This window comes from Adiantum capillus-veneris, chromosome 23 (genome assembly GCF_014529385.1).
Source record: "Adiantum capillus-veneris isolate H3 chromosome 23, ASM1452938v2, whole genome shotgun sequence".
NCBI classification, from domain to species: Eukaryota; Viridiplantae; Streptophyta; class Polypodiopsida; order Polypodiales; family Pteridaceae; genus Adiantum; species Adiantum capillus-veneris.
The window spans coordinates 41248098-41269884 of NC_140953.1; the positions used below are offsets into that span (position 1 = coordinate 41248098).

At 39.9% G+C, this 21787-nt stretch overlaps 1 protein-coding gene across 1 annotated transcript; it reads left to right on the forward strand.

Moving 5' to 3' along the window:
• The first annotated feature begins 1747 nt into the window (after window positions 1–1747).
• Window positions 1748–2691, forward strand: LOC147427692 (cytochrome b561 domain-containing protein At2g30890-like). Its single transcript, XM_086497586.1, has one exon. It carries the CDS (start codon window positions 1831–1833, stop codon window positions 2482–2484), a length of 654 nt encoding a protein of 217 aa, XP_086353712.1. The 5' UTR covers window positions 1748–1830; the 3' UTR covers window positions 2485–2691.
• Window positions 2692–21787: the final 19096 nt, after the last annotated feature.

A 21787-nucleotide genomic window follows, 5' to 3' on the forward strand; every position in this document is an offset into this window, starting at 1 on the left:
ATTTTTAGTAATTGCAGTTGAAATCATGGCTATTTGGAGCTTCCTATAATCAAGCGTACCCTTCCCAAAGTGTAAAATAAGTACTCTAGATGTAAACATGGAAATATTCTTAAATTCTAGCATGTCCAAAAGATCAATTTAGGTATTTAGGAGCTTATTTGAGTGCATTTTAGGAGTCTATATGCACAATAAGTCCTTTACAATTAGAAATTTTACTATGTATTTATGGAAAATAGAGCAAAGTATCACGGTGTCTTAACGATAAATGGTTTACATGGCATTTTCAATTCTTAGATAATTTTCTTGAGGCATGATGCCCTATTGTGTATTTATAGTAGAATGTTACAACAAATGCTAGAAAATCTGTGAAGATCTCTATCCACTTGAGGAGTATATTCAAAATCCATTGCAAAAAGGTTTATATACTTGAGAATTATATAAAATCATGCAAGACAAAATTAAAAATACCTCTAAAATACATCTATTAACCTGAAATTTTATAGAATGATTGAATGCCAAGTATAAGGAAGTTAAATGATTGTATGAAGCTTCATGTACCCTTTCTCACATGAGTAGCTTTATGAAACAAAAATCTAGTAATATTCATCGGTTGCTCTCTAATCCAATTACAATTTGGATTCAATTAGCAAGAAATTCAACATAAGTTTAGAACTTGAGCCTCAATACACACAAAGGAAATTATAAGACTTTGTTAGCTGGCGAAATGCATGGATGTGTGGTAAGAGGCTGAGTATGTTGCTACATGTAAGGCTAGCAAGGTAGCAATCGGGTTTGCTCATATAGTGGAAGATTTGGGTAACCACTATTGTGGTCTCAGGTTTTCATAGTGATAGTTACATAGTATCCATTTGGGAAAAAATCTAGTGTTTCATGGAAAGGCCAAGCACACTAATGCAAGCTAATACTTCATTTGTAAAGTGCTTGAGGATAACCATATCCAGGTTTCAAGATTAATCATGTGATGACATCCCATGGATCTTTTCACAAGGGGTCTCTCCTGAGTCCTTTGAGTATTTCTCATCCGGCCCCTATCTATGATCATGGCATGTTTGTGTCATATTGTTACATACAGGAACTTTGGCCTTTAGGTGAGAGATTGGTAGGTAAAGTCCATTGTCATTGTGCTAGGCCAAGGAGGATCACATATGTTTTTTTTTAATAGAGAGGACAAGAACTTTGAAACACACACACTATATGTACAATGGCCTCACAGGGTAGATAGAGAGGCATCCCATCACACATATGTTGTTTGAGACTACTACTGGCCACTTTGCTGCAGGCCACTGTAGCGTCCAATGTTTGTTAACAAACGGTGAGAACCATTCCGCCTTGTAGCAAAGAACCTTTTGCATTTGATGTGTTATTAAAACTAGAAAGGTACAACGCCCTTGAATAATCTAAGCTACAAGGCATTACAACGAAATACATCAACTCGGGCCCATCGCCCCGGGTAGCAATGTAAAGTTCTGGGTGGCAAATGATAAATGCAACGTAGGATTTCGTAATTTTGATTTTGAAGGCGAAAAACTATACCGAAATTCTTGCCTTTAAAAACCTGCGCGACTAGATGCTTCCCGCTGGCCTTAATTACGTGACGTGTACGTTTCAAGACTGCGTGTGCTTCTGTAGCCTTGAGCGCGTGCTTTTCTGCTTGATTACGCGCTGATTACGGGAGCTATATAAATGTAAAGAAATGGGGTTTAGATCCACAAGGACGTACGTCGTCGACAAGGCCCTGCGTAAGCTGTGAACAGATCGTCTCCAAGTGATCGTGCTGCATGGGCTTCTCATGTGGTTGGGCATGGGACTATGCATGCCTCTTGGCGTCATTCTCATCCGATTCCTGAGGACCGCTCGCCAAGAAGTAATGCGTTGTTGAGCGGACGCGTAGCTAAAGGCCACATCGTTGTGCAGAGTTTGGGGTTGCTTCTGGCGGTGGGGGGCGGAGGGCTGGCCTTGGCCGAGTTTGGGGCGGTGGGGCTTGCTCACACTCATGGGAGGTTGGGCTTGGCTCTGCTGTTGGCGCCTTTGGTGGTGGCGTTTCTGGGGGTGGTGCGGCCGGATGTTGGAGCTGGGTGGAAGAGGGGTGTGTGGTACGCCGCCCATTGGATCCTTGGCACCGGGACCATCCTGTTGGCACTTGTAAATATCTTCATTGGCTTGCATGTGCTGGAGCTCATTAGCGGCCGCACCCTATTTCGTGTGAACGTAGCCTTTAGCGCACAGGTGGCGCTGATGGCACTAGTATACCTGGCCCAGGACCGGTGGGCCTACCTTCTCCAGGTGCAGTGGGCCCTCCCTCGGACGTCCAACAAAATATGCACAAATCAGGCTGCTGCTTCTACAGCGGCGCCATTGACGGCCCATGATGAAGAAACAGGTATAAGCAAAGGAGATCAGCTGGCCGTGCAGGAGGTGATTATATCATGCGACTCAGGATCTGCGCCAGCTGCTGCTGCATGATGAAGAACTGTGCATGCTGCCTCCAGCATTAATAATATTTAAATTAATTCTCTATTAATAACCCTGTACTAGCTAGCCATGGCCGCAGCAGCCAGCTTATTTTTTGCGTACAAACTTCATCGTTGGTGGCGTGTAGCTTGTAAAAACTCATGATGAAGCAATATACGGCGCTGATTTTTGTGGCAGCAATTTTGTCATCCCCTAATTATTGACATTGTACTGAGAATTGAGTTTTGAACACGATCCATGTATTGTAGCTTAATTGTAGGCTGTCTCCTTGGGCCCGAGAGAGAGAGAGAGAGAGAGAGAGAGAGAGAGAGAGAGAGAGGTAACTAGTTGCAGCACTGAAAGAACTATCACTTGCTATCTTACCAAGTCTTTAATTGGATGAGAAGCATTGATTGCACATGTGACATTAGTCCCTCTAGGAATTGTCACAAAACAAGTAACAAATCATGAAGAGATATAATGTGCATGGTTGCACCATTGTCAAAGTATCCCACATGCTCCACAAACTCTATACTACATTCATCATGAACATTTATTGTGAAACCATACACAAAGAGCCCATTTTGCATACTACACAACAATTTCCAAATTTTCATTAAAGCAAGCATCTAGCAGGTCCACACAATTTTGAAAAAACGAGAAACCTTGCAAAAGCATCGAGATTCCAAAATTGAAAAGAGAATAGTCAAAAATCTTCAAAGGTGGTGAGGCTTCAAAAAGAAAAATGAAAATAGAAAGTCTACAAAGGGTCAAGAAGAGAGATATCATCTACATGCACCAATAGCAATAACACATAGCGAATGTGCATCCACAAGGCATGGAAGAAAAATCCTTCTCTCTCTTTGTGATTGAGCTGGTCATGGAATGACAAAGCTGCATGACACTACCCAAGTGTTCTTTTGCTTCCTCCATGATATTGCTCAAGTTGTCGATGGTTACCCTTGTATCGTCAAAAGTGCCATCACCATTAGCTAAAGAGAGCCTCTTTAGACAAACAAGTTGCAACACCAAGATTTGGGCTAGGCGAGAGGCACAAGGACACTGGATGTACAATAGACGACGATTCAGTGGCTAATGAGTAGATAACCAATGAAAGTAATCCATTGAAATTTTGAAATTAATGCACGATTATTGAATGTCTCAAAATTCATCTTGAATTACCACAAAAGGGAACTAATCGCATCGACTATTATTGACATTGACTTGAGAATTGATTGGAGAGAGAGAGAGAGAGAGAGAGAGAGAGAGAGAGAGTATATGTGTGTGTGTGTGTGTGTGTGTGTGTGTGTGTGTGTGTGTGTAAGGACATGGGTCCTATAAGCAAGGCCACTGGCATGGCCGGACAATGTGTACGCTAGGGGGAGGCTATACGATAGCATGGTTGGGTGAGAACTAGCACACGCATTACCACTACCCTTTCAGTGATATTCGAGTAATTTTTAGGGAAGGGAAAAAGCGGGTTGCATGTGCATGCGACATGCTGTTTCTCTCCCATGATTCGCAAAGACAAGGACAACAACGTCTCCAATTGTGGAGCAAAAACTAATCGCATCGACTATTATTGACATTGACTTGAGAATTGATTGGAGAGAGAGAGAGAGAGAGAGAGAGAGAGAGAGAGAGTATATGTGTGTGTGTGTGTGTGTGTGTGTGTGTGTGTGTGTGTAAGGACATGGGTCCTATAAGCAAGGCCACTGGCATGGCCGGACAGTGTGTACGCTAGGGGGAGGCTATACGATAGCATGGTTGGGTGAGAACTAGCACACGCATTACCACTACCCTTTCAGTGATATTCGAGTAATTTTTAGGGAAGGGAAAAAGCGGGTTGCATGTGCATGCGACATGCTGTTTCTCTCCCATGATTCGCAGAGACAAGGACAACAAATACTCCAATTGTGGAGCAAAAAGAAGACAGACGCAAAGGTAGACAGCGACAGCCACTCCCCTACAACCCCACCTACGTCCTCCACAATGTACGACTAAGGCAGGCGACCAAGGTAAATTGGATCGACAACTCTACGACGTCGAGGCTCCGGCAAACAGCGACAGCCAGTCACTCCAGCCCCACCTACGCCTTCCACAATGCACGACTAAGGCGGGCAACCAAGGCAAACTGGATCGACAACTCTACGACACCGAGGCTCCATTGGCTGCACGCGTAGGAAGGCCCTCTAAACCTCTTGCATGATGGAGGATTGAACCCATCCCATGAGGGTAAGAGGCCAACACTCTACCATCCAAGCTATTGTGCCTTGTTGTGTATAACAAAGAAAGATAGCATACTTGTGTTGACAAGAAAGCTAGAAGGAGAAGAAAGCTAGAAGGAAAAGGAAAGCTTCAAACTTCAAGGAAGTAAACCCTTCCTTTTCACTTCTTAAAGGAAGGCAAGTTTTACTCCAAAATTTCTTTTTCTTCAAGGAGGAAGCTTAACAAGTGAAGAAAAGCCTTCACAAAAACAACGAGTTTTTGTAAAGAATCAACGAAGGTATTCTTACAACAAACACGACGTGAAGCACTAGCTGTACAATTTTTGCAAGGCGAGCTTTGTATGCAACACAAATCGCTGAGCATAAAAAACACAAAGACTTCAAGATTTACAAGGTACAAGTTGACATTTTTTTTCTCTCTTTACATTAGCGTGTGTTTACCATGGCCAGTGAGGATATCCCACCTATGCACACTTTTGATTTTGAGCACGTACATCAAAATCAGGGCACCACGGGTATTGTCAACACTAATATGCATGATGATGATGATCTAGGAGATCATGGCCTTGTCGATATGGCTGCTTTCAAGACTTTGGAAAATTGCCAAAGCGTACTTGAATGCAACCTCACTGTACTCAATGCAAATGTTACAAATCTTAATGAGCTACTTGTGAAATTTATGAATTCACAGACGGCTCAAGGAGCCACAAGTGGCACGGTTCAAGAAAACCAAGCTCACACGACTCAAGGAGTCCAAGAGACAAGTACTTCCGAAGGTGCAGAAGATAGCAATGTATTGCTTAAGAATATCACCATTTTTGAGTTTCACGGGGAAGAGCGTGATCGCAACAAGGATGCGGTCAATACGTTCTTACACAAATGGAGTGATATTCATAGGTTGAGACACACCCTGGATATAAAGACGGCTGTGGAAACAAGTCTATCTCTTAAAGGCAAGTCCTGTAAGTGGTGGATGACATTTCTAATAGATACTTGTTCTCCGTCTTGGGCTGCGTTTCAAGCTTCTTTCTCCAAAGAGTTTTTGGAATCCAATGAAGAAGATAAGAATTCGTTAGCATAGGATGCATGCCGCATGTATGGCCTCTCTCTCACACAGTACTTTTTGAAGTATCGAGAAATCATATTAAAACTAGAAGGTCTAGACGAATTCCAAAAGATACGGGGTTTTAATAGGCGTCTTGACAAAGACTATCATCTTCATGTTTTAATAGGCGTCTTGACAAAGACTATCATCTTCATGTCAAGACCCAACATCCAAAAACTTTGGAAGAAGCCATAGGTCATGCCAAAAGATATGATGGTGACCAAGACAGGAAGGGGAATGTTCTCTACTCTAAGAATAATTTTGATAAGAGCAATGTGGTTAAGAGCCAATGGCGAGGTAGATCTCCTAGACGTTCCAAGAGAAAAAAGAGACAATCTACCTCTCCACGTCCGTAAGAGGCTAAGAAGCCCAAACAATCACGAGATACTCCACGCTGGTCTCTCAGCGCACTGCTGATTTTGAGCGTGCAAAGAAACACAATTTGTGTTTCAAATGTCTTTCGGACCAACATAACAAGAAGGATTGTCCTCTTTTGTAAGGCCAAGAAAAGGCCATGCACATGGTGCAACGCCTCACATTAGATTCATCTCGTAGATATTGTGTTATAGAGGTTCTTCATATGGAAGAAAAGCACAAGTGTTGTGTGCCTGCTTCAATGTGGCAGCCCACCTTTGGCCCCCATGATTTGATTCAAATGCATGGCACTATTAACGGACAACGTGTTCGTATTTTAGTGGGTGATGGTACAACTCATAACTTCCTGAACTATAAGCTAGTCAAGAAATTGGCTCCCACAAGTATGTGGTAGAACAGATGTCTGAAAATGATAAAGAAGTATGGGCAAGGTAGTTCAAGGAGTTGAGCTTATTGTTCAAGATCACACGATGACCCTTGACTTTCAAGTTATGAACATGGACCGTGTTGATGTAGTTTTAGGACGGGAGTGGCTGCATGGTTTAAGAAACACATTGCACGCTAGATATGAACAGAACTCTCTATACTTTATGGCCAATGGTAAACATGTGCTTTTGCTTGGTGAGAAAAGAATACCATCTGCACCTCTTATATGTACATCTGAGCTTTCTATTTTACAGAAACCAAAATTAATAGATGAAGTTTTTTTGTGTTATTGCTTGTCTCCAAGTTTTGTGAATTCTCAAGAGCAAAGTGCTATGAATTCTAGTTATGGTATGCAAAAGTACAATGAACTTTAATAGTTCTGTAATTGGACACTCAAATGTCCTGAGACACTAAAGTGTCCTGTTTTTCTAGCAACTTGTCATAATTATTTGGTGAATCTAGAAAAAATATTCATAGGTCACGTTCATATCTTAGGTCCGCTATGAGCTGAAGAACATAGCCAAATTTTACTTTTGTCAAAATTAATACCAAATTAAGATCATAATGATAAGTTTTAAGATGAAAAAATCATAGAAATTTAGTGTAGTTTTAACAAAATTTTCATAATTAAATATAACTTCTAATCAAAATAAGATTTTGCATAGATTTCAAGGTGTATGGATAGGAAAAAACTTATTATAGCAAGAAATCGATCTTCATAACTTAGTTATGGGACTATATTTTTGTTATAATCAAAAGACTAAAATCTTGAAAATACTGAAGAAGATGAAAATTTTGGTCTTTCAAGGCCTCTTTCATTAACATGATGAGGTTATGGGACAAAACCTAAGGTGTATAATGTATCTATAGATCAATACCCATCAACTAAGCATGTTTCAAGGGTTCAAACTCATAGGAATCTTGTAGTTTAAGCTCATTTTAAAAAAATTGTAGTGCGTAATTTCTTGCAAAAAAAACATTGCTATGAAAAACTAATGAAAGTGTGTACACAAATCTTCCAATTGTGTCCATATGAGATATTTGTATACAAATAAGTGAGATAAACGGAAAAATCCAAAAGTGGACTTTATTTTAAGGCTTATCTTTGATAAATAAAAAATCATAATTACAACATACGCAGTTTTTTGGATATGCCATAAATCACCAAATGTGGCTTGTATAACCATTAAAAATTATCACCTTATGTAATGGAGTCATAGATCTAGTATATATGCATCATAAGACATTGTTAATTCATATGAAATAAATGTTTTTTGTGATCGTTAATTGAATTTGTGAACATTGCATATTTGACCCACAGGACTTTCTATATTTAATTCTAGTCACAAAGGATTTTTTTCTCACATGTCAATTGCAAAAATATCAAACACATATTTAAGTAGTTACCACGGCTTATTGCATGCACCCTGCTCATTTTTTTCTTAGACTAGAGTACGAGTTTTAATGAAACATTGAATGCTGCTTTGTGTAGGTTCTTTTCATGAGTTTAGTTACTATTGAGGTTATGATCAAAAGTGAGGAATTATAATTTCTATCAGTACTTTGAATAACATTTTATAAGTTTGAAAAGCATTTGTTGAGATGTGTTCTAAATTTCATGTACCATTTTATTTAAATTTGTGTGCTAATGATAAGCAAAGTGTTAACAACTCTCAAGAGCAAAGTGCTCTCAATTTTAATTCTATTGAGCAACGTGCAAGTTGTAAAACAAACATTACAAGAATTACAAGATTCTCCATCCCAGCATAACTCTAGTTTACTTTCTCCTTTTGCACAGCAAAAGCTGGCTCACTTACTCACGGAGTATAATGATGTATTCTCAAGTGATTTACCGTTGGGTTTACCCCCTACACGTGATGTGCAGCATGACATAGATGTCCTGTCGGGCACTAAACCCGTGAGTAAACCACCTTATCGTATGAGTGCTAGTGAGGCCAAGGAGGTTGAGAGTCATTTGGCTGGCTACCTCGCCCCGTGAGTAAACCACCTTATCGTATGAGTGCTAGTGAGGCAAAGGAGGTTGAGAGTCATTTGGTTGGCTACCTCGCCCGTGGTTTCATTCGACCTAGCACTTCGCCTTGGGCATCACCAATTCTATTGGTAGAAAAGAAAGATAGTACTATGCGCATGTGTATATATTATCGCGGATTAAATGCCATAACCATCAAGAACAAGTTCCTTTGCCTCGAGTGGATGAGTTGTTTGATCAACTCCATGCGGCAAGATATTATACAAAGATAGATCTTCGTCCAAGTTACCACCAGGTGCGTATCCTTTTGCAAGATATCTCTAAAACTTCCTTTAGAACATGGTTCGGGCATTTTGAATTTTTGATTATGCCTTTTGGTTTTACCAATGCTCCAGCGACATTTATGACACTCATGGATAGTGTCTTACGTCCCTATCTTAGAAATTTTATTTTGGTTGTCCTTGATGACATTCTCATTTACAGTAAGACCGAAGATAAACACATAGACCACTTACGATTAGTGTCCGAACAGCTACGAGCTCACGGTCTGAATGCTAAGCAAAGCAAGTGTAATTTCTTTAAAACATGGACACATTACCGTGGTCATGTGATCTCATATTCTAGCATCAAAATGGACACTAACAAGGTTGCTGCCATTCTTCGATGGCCACATCCCAACACGGTTGAGGAGCTTCAAATCTTCTTAGGCATGGCTGGATTTTATCGACAATATATCTGTGATTATGCCAAAATCGTTGGTCCTAAGACGGATCGACTAAAAGCAAAAGGTAAGACCTTTTCTTGGGAAGAAGCCCAAAAATGCAATTTTTTGAACAGCTCAAGGTAGCTGTAGCCACTGCTCCCATCCTAGCAATCGTTGACCCACTTAAGCCGTTTGTGGTAGAAAGTGATGCTAGTGATAAAACAATTGGTGCGGTACTTATCCAGGAGGGAAGACCTAAAGCCTTTGAAAGCAAAAAGTTAGATAGAGCTCAACAGAATTATTATGTCTATGAGAGAGATCTCTAATTCATAATTCATGCTTTACGAAAGTGACGACACTATTTATATGGTGCCGAGTTTGAAGTAGTTTTTGACCATGAGAGTATATAATGGTTTACTGCTCAAATGGACTTGAAGGGCCATATAGATAGATGGGTAGAAATCCTTCAAGATTATGATTGTAAGCTACGATATCGTAAGGGGCGATATAATGTAGTAGCAGATGCACTAAGTCGGAATGCCTCATATTAATTCACTTGCTTTCACGGAAATAAAGAGTGGATTTTTGGAGTCATTACATGTTAACTGTGCACAATATCAATCATATGCTAAAGTGTGGAGTGCAGTTTTAAAAAGGGATCCCTCACTCGGACATGTCTCTGTACAGCCAGATCAACATGTCTCTGCACGCGCGGATAAAAACTTCAACACACAGAGCTCCACCCCTACTTAGGAAGAGCTTAAGTGATGGAAGAATTTTTCCATTGATGATGGCTACTTACTCCACAAGGGTAAAGTATGTGTGCCGAAGGACTTAGACACTAGGCGCCAAATCTTATTTGAGTGTCACGATAGTCCAAGTGTTGGTCATATATCCAGGTATTCGTAAGACGTATACCTTAGTTCCACGGCAGTTTTATTGGCCATGCTTACATCATGATGTTCAAGAGTACGTACTAAACTGCCAAGTAAATAAGGTAGAGCGCCTGAAGGTAGTTGGCCTTTTACATCTTTTGGAGATTCCACAAGGTAAGTGGGAGAGTATCTCTATGGACTTTGTAGTAGGACTACCTACTACAAATCGTGGCCATGATGCCATATGGGTAATTGTAGACCGTCTAACAAAGATGGATCAATTCATTCCCACTAAGACTACGGTTAAGACACCAGAATTAGCACGGCTATTTGTAGAGCATATATATAGACTCTATGGTCTTCCAACTAGTATTATTAGTGACAGAGTTCGAAAGTTTAATAATCACTTCTGGAGAGCTGTATTTCAAAAGTTGGAAACTAAACTTAATCTAAGTACGGCTGATCATCCAGAAACAGATGGTCAAACCAAAAGAGTTAATCAAGTGCTAGAAGATATGCTATGAGCGTACGTTAGCAAGCAGCAAACCAATTGGGAAGACTATTTACCTATATTGGAATTTGCTTATAATAGTTTAAAGCATGTGACTACAGGGTTCTAAAGTCCATTTATGCTTTTATATGGATGTCAACCTAGATCACCTGTTACGGTGGGGTTGGCTGAGGAGAAGATATAACAAGCGAAGGATTTTCTTCAAGACCATTCTGACATGCTTCGAGTTGCTCGACAAAATGTTAAGCAAGCTCAAGAGCGATAAAAGAAGTACGTAGATGAGCATCATCGTCTTGCTATTTTCCAAGAATGAGACAAGGTTTTCCTCAAGGTTTCGGAGCCTTTAGAAAGTCTGAAGATGGGGAAGTTTCTAAACTTTCACCACGCTATTGTGGACCATTTACCATTGTCAAACGTATAGGTCAAGTGGCCTATAAGTTAGCTCTTCCAGAGCACTCACGAGTTCATCCTGTTTTTCATCTTAGCCGTTTACGAAAACAGCTAGGACATAATGATAATGTCATTAACACAGGTGTGTGAGTTGACCTAATTGAACCGCCAAGCATCTCTCATGAGCCCACAAAGATTTTGGATTCTCATGAGCTTCGCACCAGACATCATGCAGGTGTTGCTAAAATGGCTAGATAGACCTGAAGAAGGTTCTACATGGGAGAATGTCTCCGCACTTAAGAAACATTTTCCTACGTTCGTTTTTTAGGAAAAATATGATTCTCCAAGTGGGGGGTAATGTAAGAACATGGGTCCTACGGGCAAGGCCACCGGCAAGACCAGACAATGTGTATGCTAGGGAGAGGCTATAAGATAGCATGGTTGGATGGAGACTAGCACACAGATTACCACCGTCCTTTCAGAGAGAGAGAGAGGGATAAAAATCACTTTGCCCTTGGTTTGTAAATGATACAAGTTGTAGACTTATTTTTCTCAACAATAACCAATATAACTATATTGCATTATCTTACTATCCAATTTTTGGGATGTGAAGTGCTCCTACATATTTAAACCATAATCCAAGCAGCAAAAGACTTTCGAGCGACCAACCATAAGCCAAGCAGCAAAAGACTTCCGAGCGACCAATAGTTAGTCGGCTCTTGCCATGCCGAGATCCAAATGGAATGTCCTCATGGGATACAATGCTTCACTAGACACATGTTTAATACATATGCAAAAACACATCTCGCATTAATCCACCTTGGCTTTTGAGGATACATTTTGCCAACTCTATGACAAGTTTTTCTCCTCATTAATGTCATTTTTTACAGGGGTGTGTGGCATCATGCGTTGGTGCTTATTCCAATCACTCACCAAAATAAATTTTTTTATTAACATAGACTCGGAGCCTCCTCAATATCAAAACCGAGCATGCTGACAACACAACCATATACAATTTTGGCCATAAGCAAAAACTGTTGAAAGCATATCAACACTTTTGACTTTGCCTTCAGCACTAGATACACACATACATACCTTGAGAGATTGTTACTACATTTAAAAATATATAAAAAACTGCTCCCAAAAGATGATATATGTATGCCCACATTGGACCACAAACATCACTTCAGACACGCTATAATTAGTGAGGCAAGCTAGCACACAAAACCATTCTTAAGAAACTTAGGACATTGCATGTTGCCCAAATTATAGCCTTTCCATGCATGCGTCATTGTTTCCTCAAGCAAGATCAAGGAAGAAGCCATACCACATTTAATTTGAAAGTGCAAAAAACTAGAAAAATTCAAATGAACAAATTGTGGATGCCAAAGTTTTGCAATAGCCTTAGAATTAAGAACACACATGACAAAAAAATTCCATATTGTTTATAAGAAGTGAGCTTATACAGAGTATCAAACTAGGTATTGTACATCTTAGTATCATGTATATATTACATCTATTATCACCAAACTATCTTACTACACGGTCAATTTTTTGCAAGTGTAGATTTAGACTAAAGATTCTTCTTGATCCCTGATATATAAAAAGTATTAGTAGGTCTTAAAGAACTGATCCTTGATACATATAAAGTATTAACAGTCTAAAGATTATTCTTGATCCTTGATACAAGTATTATTAAGTTTAAAAGAACAATAACTTGCTATCTTACCAAGTCCTTAATTGGATGAGCAACATTGTTGGCACATGTAACATTATTTCCTCTACGAATTCTCTCAAAACAAGTAACAAATCATGAAAAGATGTAATGTGCTTGGTTGCACCATTGTCAAGGTAGCACACATGTTCCACATACTCTATTTTGCATTCACGATGAACATTCCTTAAAACTACACAGAAAGAGCACATTCTCAATACTACATAGTATTTCCCAAATTTTCATTTGAAGAAGCGTCTAGTAGGTCCCCATAATTTTGAAAAAGAAAGGAGAAACCTTGCAAAAGATATAATCTTAAAACACAGGCTTCAAAGAGAAGGATGAAAATGGAAAGTCTTCAAGGGTTGAGAAGGGAGAGCACGTGAGCCACATCATCATCTGCAATATGCACCATTATTAATAACACCTAGCCAATGTGTATCCAAAAGGCATGCGCATGCAAGCAAAATCCTTCTCTCTATTTGTGATCAAGAGGCCCGCATGGGATGGAAAAGGCATAGCTTCCCTACCCTACTTATGCTTGGTGTTCTTTTGCTCCCTCCATGTTGCTCAGGTTATCAACGGCTACCCTTGTAGCATCAAAAGTGTCATCACCAATAGCTAGAGAGAGCCTCTTTAGATAGACAAGTTGCAGCACTAAAGAAACTATCATTTGCTATATTACCAAGCCATTAATTGGATGAGAAGCATTGCTTGCATATATGACATTATTCCCTCTAGGAATTGTCTCAAAACAAGTAGCAATCATGAAAAAAAACGTAATGTGCTTGGTTGCACCATTGTCAAAGTATCTCACATGTTCTCCATAGTCTCTATACTACATTCATCATGAACATTTATTGATACTATACACAAACAGCCTATTATAAATAATACACAACATGTTCATAATTTTCATTCGAGCAAGTAACTAATAGGTCCACACAATTTTTAAAATAATGGGAAACCTTGCAAAAGCATGGAGATTCCAAAAGAGAATTATAAAAGATCTTCAAAGGTAGTGAGGCTTCAAAGAGAATAATGAAAATTGGAAATTCTACAAGGGTCAATAAGAGACATCGCATGCACCACATCATCATCATCATATGCATGTACCATTAGTAACAACACCTAGCGGCTGTGCATCCAGAAGGCATGCGAGGAAAATACTTCTCTCTCTAATTTGTGATCGAGTAGGTCATGGGATGGGAAAGGTGCACCAAACTACCTTGCTTATACTCAAGTGTTCTTTTGATTCCTCTATGATGCCGACTTGTCGATCGTTACACTTGTAGCATCAAAAGTGCCATCATCAATAGCTAAAGCTCAAGGGGCGGGGGGGGGGGGCGGGGGGGGGGTCACTATGTATAAATTGTGTATATCGCATGCAGTCAAGGAATAAATTTAAAACTCCTTATGTGTGAATTTTGGACAAATAAAATACCCCCTTTTCCTATTCAATTTGTAAATTTTTTTCCTGAATTTTATTTTACGATACCCCTTTGTATGTGAAAATGTGAGAAAAAATGAAATTTAATAATCCCTTTTGTTGCACTCATGTGATAGTCATAAAATTCTTAGGTGCCCCCCACAAGAGCTAAAGAGAGCCTCTTTAGATAGACAAGTTGCAGCACCAAGATTTCCTTCTCCCGACATGGGCTGGGCGAGAAACACAAGGGGTGGCCGATGAGTAGGTAAGCGATGAAATTAATTTGTTGAAATTTTGAAATTAATGCACGATTACTGAATGTCTCAAAAGCCATCTTGAATTCACACAAAAGGAAACTAATCCCATCAACCACTAGACACTATCCATATTACTAATGGCATGTCATATGGTTGTAGTATCGCAAGAAATATTCTAGGAATGTTCCTTCAAGAACCCCTACCTCAGACGTTGTTGGCCCCTTAGACCCCCTCAGTTGGGCCAGCTTAATATGCCTCGGACCCCAAGGTTGAGCTCTAAAATTAGCTCCGTACCATCCATGGTCACATAAAGACCTCATTAGTTCATAAGCTAGAAGCCACCAAAATATATGTGCACTAATTGGTTCTCCTTCATATGGGGCTCTTACAAATTGTGCAATATATATGGTGATGGAAAAAATTGATATGTTGGACACATTAGAAGATTTTGGAGGTCATTTGGAGGGCCGTCTAAGAAATTATATTTCTCTCTCTAGAAAATCTTCTCAAAATGCCTTTGCGCTATTGAGTACGTCCAAAAGGACAACGAAGTACTTTGAAGAGTAACCTAACTTTTTGGCATTTTTCAAAAACGGTCACCTTTTTATTAAATGCGATTGTCTTTTTCATGAGTTCAATGTCGCTCAGTCAAGACGGCTTTTGACATCATTGAAATTTTAAAAAACATCATAAATATGTCAATTAGTGTTAGAATTTGATGATTTTGACACCGCCAATACGTCCAAAACGCCCAAAAACATAAAAATTGATTGTCTGTTTGCCCTGTTCTGACACCTAGAGAGGGAGAAAATGTCCAACCGAACGGCACGCAAGGGGCACTCTAACTTCACAGAGATCAATTCACAAGAATTTAAAGTGCCCCTCACTCGCCGTTCAGCTAAAACCTCCTTTTAGGGGGTTTATGTATATATAGTGAGAAGTTCTTTATATATACATAAACCCCCTAAAAGGAGGTTTTATTCGAACGGCGTGAAAAGATTTATTATATATATATATATTGGAAGTTTTTTATATATACATAAACCCCTAAAAGGAGATTTTAGCTAAACGACATGCAAAGATTTATTAAATATATATAAATGTAGTTTCTTAATATATACATAAATTACTAAAAGGAGGTCTTAGTTGAACGGTGCGCAAAGGCCATTCTACAAGAAGTTAGAGTGCCCCTCATGCGTCGTTTGGCTAAAACCCTTTTTTAGGGGTTTTTGAACATTTTCTCCCTCTCCAGGTGTCTATACAGGGCAAGTAGACAATCAATTTTTATGTTTTTGGGCATTCTGGATGCATTGGTGGTGTCAAAATCATCAATTTATGAGACTATCTGATAGTTTTGTGATTTTTTAAAATTTCAATGATATCAAAAGCCATATTGAATGAGCGGCACCGACTTCGTGAAAATAACAATTGCATTTAATGAAAAGGTGACCGTTTTCAAGGATCATTGTCTCATTGAATGAGTAGGTGATACCTTTTTCATATTTTTATTAATATCATTCTATTTTTCTATGTAATGTTGGCCCTTCTCTCATTGGAGGAGCTCTTTTTTCTCTCTCTACTAAAAGGCCCTTCAAATTTTTTGATGTTGTAGGTATATTAACACCCCCCTCAATGAACACCCAAAGATGCTTTATGTTGGCTATGCACCAACTCTAAGTCAATGAAGGTGTCAAAGTAGTTGGTCTTCCCAAGATCTCTAGTGAAGATATCTACATAGCTATCTTAAGTAGGACAATACTCTAGCTCCACAATCTCATCCTCAAGAAGCTCTCAAATATGATTATATTGAACCTCAATATTCTTTGTGTATCCATGGAAGCGAGAATTCTATGTAACTTTGGTTGTCACATTGAAGTGTTGTTGCTGAATTAATGAGAACATCTAAGTCCATAAGATCTCTCCTAACCCAAACTATTTCACAAGCTGCAAAACAAGGAGCTTTATACTCCGCTTTTGTTAAATAAAGAGCAATGGTTGGCTGCTTCGTGCTAATTCAAGAAAACACTCCAGAAACAATATCTAGAAATCAACTTTCTAGAATCAGATTTTCATATCCAATCAAAGTCTCAAACCCACTTAGTGTATTCATGTCAATGCCATAGAAAATGCCATGGCCCAAAGTACCAAATCTCTCGTGCCATAACTAAGTTGTACCTTTACTGTAGTTATTGTAAGTGTAGAAATCTTGTAAACCTTATTGTGTCTTACTCCCTTTTCCACTGTATTGCCTTGGCAATCCAAGTTTTTCCTCCAATTTGTATGACACAAACTTCAAATCCACGATCGGTGATTGTAATAATTGAGAGTAGATTCTTCTTGATTTGTGACACATACAACACATTAAAGAGTTGCTTAGTTTACCTTTAGCTACTAAAAAAGAAACTTTTCAAGACCCTTTTGGAGGACATTTTGCATTATTCTCAACAATTACACTGATGGGTTCCTATAGAGGCTTCTGGGAACTATATCAATCTTTCTTAATAGTGATATGTCAAGACATTTCACTATTTAGAATCCAAGAACCATCAAGAAATGGGGTTTGTGATGATGAGCATACCTCTTCTATGGCAGCCCATAGTTCAAGCTCTATTTTAGCATTGTTGGCATATTCTCTTTCCTTCCAAGAAGCTTTTATGGTGCCATTCTTCTCATCTACTTTCTTATTTTTTCAATCTTTAACACCGTGACATTTCTTATCACAATAAAAATAGCTACCTGTAAATTTCTTCTTCTTGGGCTTTCTCTTAGAGGTATTTGATGTATTCTGGATCCGCCTTGCTTTTTGTGTTCGCCATGAAAGTAGCATCACCGCCACCATTGCTAGTCTTGAGTCATAGCTCCTCTCCAAGCAACATTGCACCCAGTTCTTCAAATGTAAGAGGGGTTAAATGAACCTCAGTGTTGAGTGTTGTAACAAGACCATCATATTTAGCTGAAAGTATGCAAACGCAACACCAAGCTAGCTCTTTTGGAGAAATGAACACACCAACAGCATCTAATTGATCTCATACATCCTTAATTTTCTTAATAAAGGCCTCAACCTTCTCGCCATCAGCAAGTTTCTTAGTAGCAAGCTGGTTTTTCAAATTTTGAATTTTGGTGTGATTGTGTATCTAATATTGGCGAGCCAATATGATCCATGCTTCATGTGCTTTAGTGATGTGCTCACTACTAAATCAAAGTGATAATAAAATCACTTATACACATGGCAATGGTGCACAACTCATCCGTATTCCTTCTCTTCCAAGCACGTAGAAGAGTAAAATATGGAGGAACTACAAGACTTGGATTTTTTGGATCAGTTGTTGGAGTAGGCTCTGGGTCAGTACCATTTTGCTCCAACACTTTATCTAGTAACATGCAAATTTGTAAGGACCTCATCAACATGTAAGTTGGAATCCAACAAATATATGTGCACTATTGGCTTCTTCTCATGCGGGGGCCTTACAAATTGTGCAAGATACATGATGCTGGGAAAAGGACAGGTGCGCATTACAAGTATGCTAATACACAACACCTAACCATGCAGTAGCTTTAGCATTTACCACCACATTGAAGACAAAGCAACCAATGTAGATTGACCATGCATCATATTTGTTAAACACTCTCAAGAGCACAAAGAAAAGCAACGGAGTTTATTACATTGGACCTTGTAAGGACATGGGTCCTATGGGAAAGACCACCGATATGACCGGACAGTGTGTACGCTAGGGGAAGGCTATAAGATAGCACGGTTGGGTGGAGACTAGCACACGCATTACCACCGCCCATTCACTAGTATCCGAGCTATTTTTGGGAGGAGGCAAAAAGCGGGTTGCATGTGCGTACGATGCTCTCCTTCTCTCCCACGTTCCACAGACAGCGATGCCTCTGCTATGCAGCAAAAGAAGACAGGTACGCTTTCCTATGCGCAACATGTGGACAGACAACGACAGCCCCAGCTACGCCAACCACAATGCACAACAAAGGCAACGACCAAGGCAAACTCGACCGGCAACTCGACGGCACTAAGGCTTCGAAGGCTTCCCCGTTGACATTGTTGGTTGCGCGTATAGGAAGGCCCACTTAACCCTTGCATGAAGGAGGGTTGAACCCACCCCATGAGGGTAAGAGCCTAACACTTTACCATCAAGCTATTGACCCTTGTTGTGTATAACAAGGAAAGATAGCCTACTTGTGTAAAAAGGAAAACTAGAAGGAAAGGGAAAGCTTCAAACTTCAAGGAAGTAGCTTCACCTTTCCTTTTCACTTCTTGGAGGAAGGTAAGTTTTCCTCCAAAAACTCTTTTTTCCTCAAAGAGGTAGCTTCAAAGTGAACAAAAGCCTTCACAAAAACGACGGTTTTTTGTGAAGAATCAAGAAAGGTGTTCTTACAGAACGAATGACAAGTGAAGCGCTCAAATTCCCACAAGGCGAGATTCACATGCAACACAAATTGCGGAGCATACAAAACACAAAGATTTCAATTTCACAAGGTACAAGTTGTCTTTTTTTTTCTCTCTTTGCATTAATGTGTGTTTACCATGGCTAGTGAGGATATCCCACCTACACACACGTTTGATTTTGAGCACGTAGATCAAAATCAGGGCACCACGGGTGCGGCTGACACTAATATGCATGATGATGATGATCTACGAGATCATGGCCTTGTAGGTATGGTGACTTTCAAGACTTTGGAAAATCACCAAAGCGTACTTGAACGCAACCTCTCTGCACTTAATGCAAATGTTACCAATCTTACGAAGTTACTTGTGAAATTTATGAATTCACAGACGACTCAAGGAGCCACAAGTGGCACGGTTTAAGGGAACCAAGCTCACACAACTCAAGGAGTCCAAGAGACAAGTACTACACAAGATGCAGAAGGTAGCAATGCATTACTTAAGAATATCACCATTCTTGAGTTTCACGGGGAAGAGCGTGATCGCAACAACGATGCGGTCAATACGTTGTGAGCGGGATGGAAACACACACAACGCCTCTATAATGACCCGACACACACTCTTGGGATGATACACACACACATTATGGGGCACCACTCGGCTTACACAACCAGCCTGGCCGAGACAGGAAACACACAGACGGAGTGAGAAGAGAGAGATTCCCACTTGCCCACTCAACACTCACATATACACACTCACACACACACTCTCAATTCAGCTCAAAGGAGACAAATTGCTGTTGTTTAGACTCAATGAAGCTCAGCCCAACACCAATGGGACAAATAGTTTACACAGTATTGAGGAAATACACCAGATACAACCACAAAGTTAAGCAGAGGCTTCACTCACCGGAGAAGATTACACAGAAAAACAGCAGAAAATCTGTGAGGAATTTGGCAAAATGGACAGCGCCATTGCATCCTAAACGCCCAAAAACCCCACACTACAATGTCACAGTGCTCAAATCCGACCTCGGATGAGCAGTTTAGGGCCAAAAAATGCTCCAAAAACAGCAAAAACACACTTGCGGCTGTTCCTCCTCTCTTCTCCACGTTTTTTCTGGTCTTCTCTCAGTTTTTCAGTTTCCACACTTAGCTTTATTAGTTGGGCACCCTTGGCCTTTTAAATGACCTCAAACGAACCCCGAACAGGCCAAAAACTGACCTCGCAGTGCATAGTTGTCACCTTTTTGCATCATCCGCACACCTGGCACTCAGTTTTTCCAAATAATGCATCCTGCAACCACGTGAAGTGGCCCCAAAAAGTGGTCCTCATGATAACCTTTCTGCATAAGTATCACAAGAAAACACCCACGTCGTGTCCATACTTCTCCGCGTGCAAGTATTGACCCCGTTCGACCTCCTGATGCCACTAGATGCCATCTGACGCACCTACTTACCTCATGTCGTCGGCCCATGGATAGCTTCCTCGAGAATTTTTACGTGCTACCAACTCCTCCTTATTGTAGAAAAAACACAGTGGTACTGGTAATAGTGAAAATCGATGCACTATGTACACCCTGTCCTACCTGTACACATGTAGGCCCCACGTAACCACCTGGCTCTGAAAAATGGGCAATTCTTTATTTGATGCACCATGCATGTATATGTACATATGCGCAATCCCTTGCTCCAAAAAACTCCTGACATAATTTGCCCATCCCCTAGTCTGCTAGATCATTCATGATCAGCAGCAGCAAAGAGAGATATGAGACTCGCCGCATCACAGGTCTCCTCATCCCTCACCAACACTGCTTGATCCACAGACAGCTCATCTTGCTCCACCATCATCAATCTAGCATGATACAATTTTAGACGCAATCCATTTACCCTTGACTTATGTAGAACACCATCCAGGTTAGCCAGTTGATATGTGCCATTTTGAAAACACTCCACTACCTTGAAAGGGCCTTCCCACTTAATTTGAAACTTCTTTTGGAAGGTGTTGCCCAGCTTACTGTTGTAGCGCAAAACCAAGTCATGTTTCTTGATACCCTTACTTTTGTCCTTTTCATTTATCTTTGCCAAAGCCTTATCCTGCATCTGCCCATAATGCTCCAATGCACTCATCCTATCCAACTGGACCTCTTGTAACTGCAAGAGCCTCTCTTTGAATGCATCACTAGGCGGCCCAACTTGCCGCCCTGAAGATCCACCTTCTTCCCTATCTTCTGAAGACATTTCACCAGTACTTTTGGATCGACGAAGCCCACCATGAGTGAAGGCAGCAATACCCTATATTCCATTGAGGGCTTTCTTCACCCGCTTCATGCAGGCATCGCAGTCTATGGAGACCTAAATCTAATCTAATATAACGTAAATCTAAATCTAGCGTAAATAAACGTAAATCTAATTAAAAATAAACCTAAATCTAATCTAATTTAACTTAAATAAACCTAAATCTAATTTAACGTAAGTCTACATCTAACCTAATCTTTAACGTCTTTTAGGATAGTTTCCTACGACGTTATAACTCTCTTCTTCTTGTGTGTGTGCGCGTGTGTGGATGTGTGTGCCAATAAAAAGAGATAAATGGTATAACCTTTCTATCACCCATGCCAAGTATGATAGATTGGTTATGCCATTTCCCTCTTGAATAATAGGTCTTGAGTTCAACTCCTCGTCGGCTAGATCTTTAGGTCTTTTAATTTTAATTAGTTTCCTACGAAATTTAATTAGTTTCTCTCTCTTTCTCTCTCAATGTGTGTGCGTTTTTTTGTTTATGCATGTTTTCTCTCTCTTTTCCTCTCTCAATGTGTGCGTTTTTTGTTTATGCATGTTCTCTCTCTCTTTTCCTCTCTCAATGTGTGCATTTTTTGTTTATGCATGCTCTCTCTCTCTTTTCCTCTCT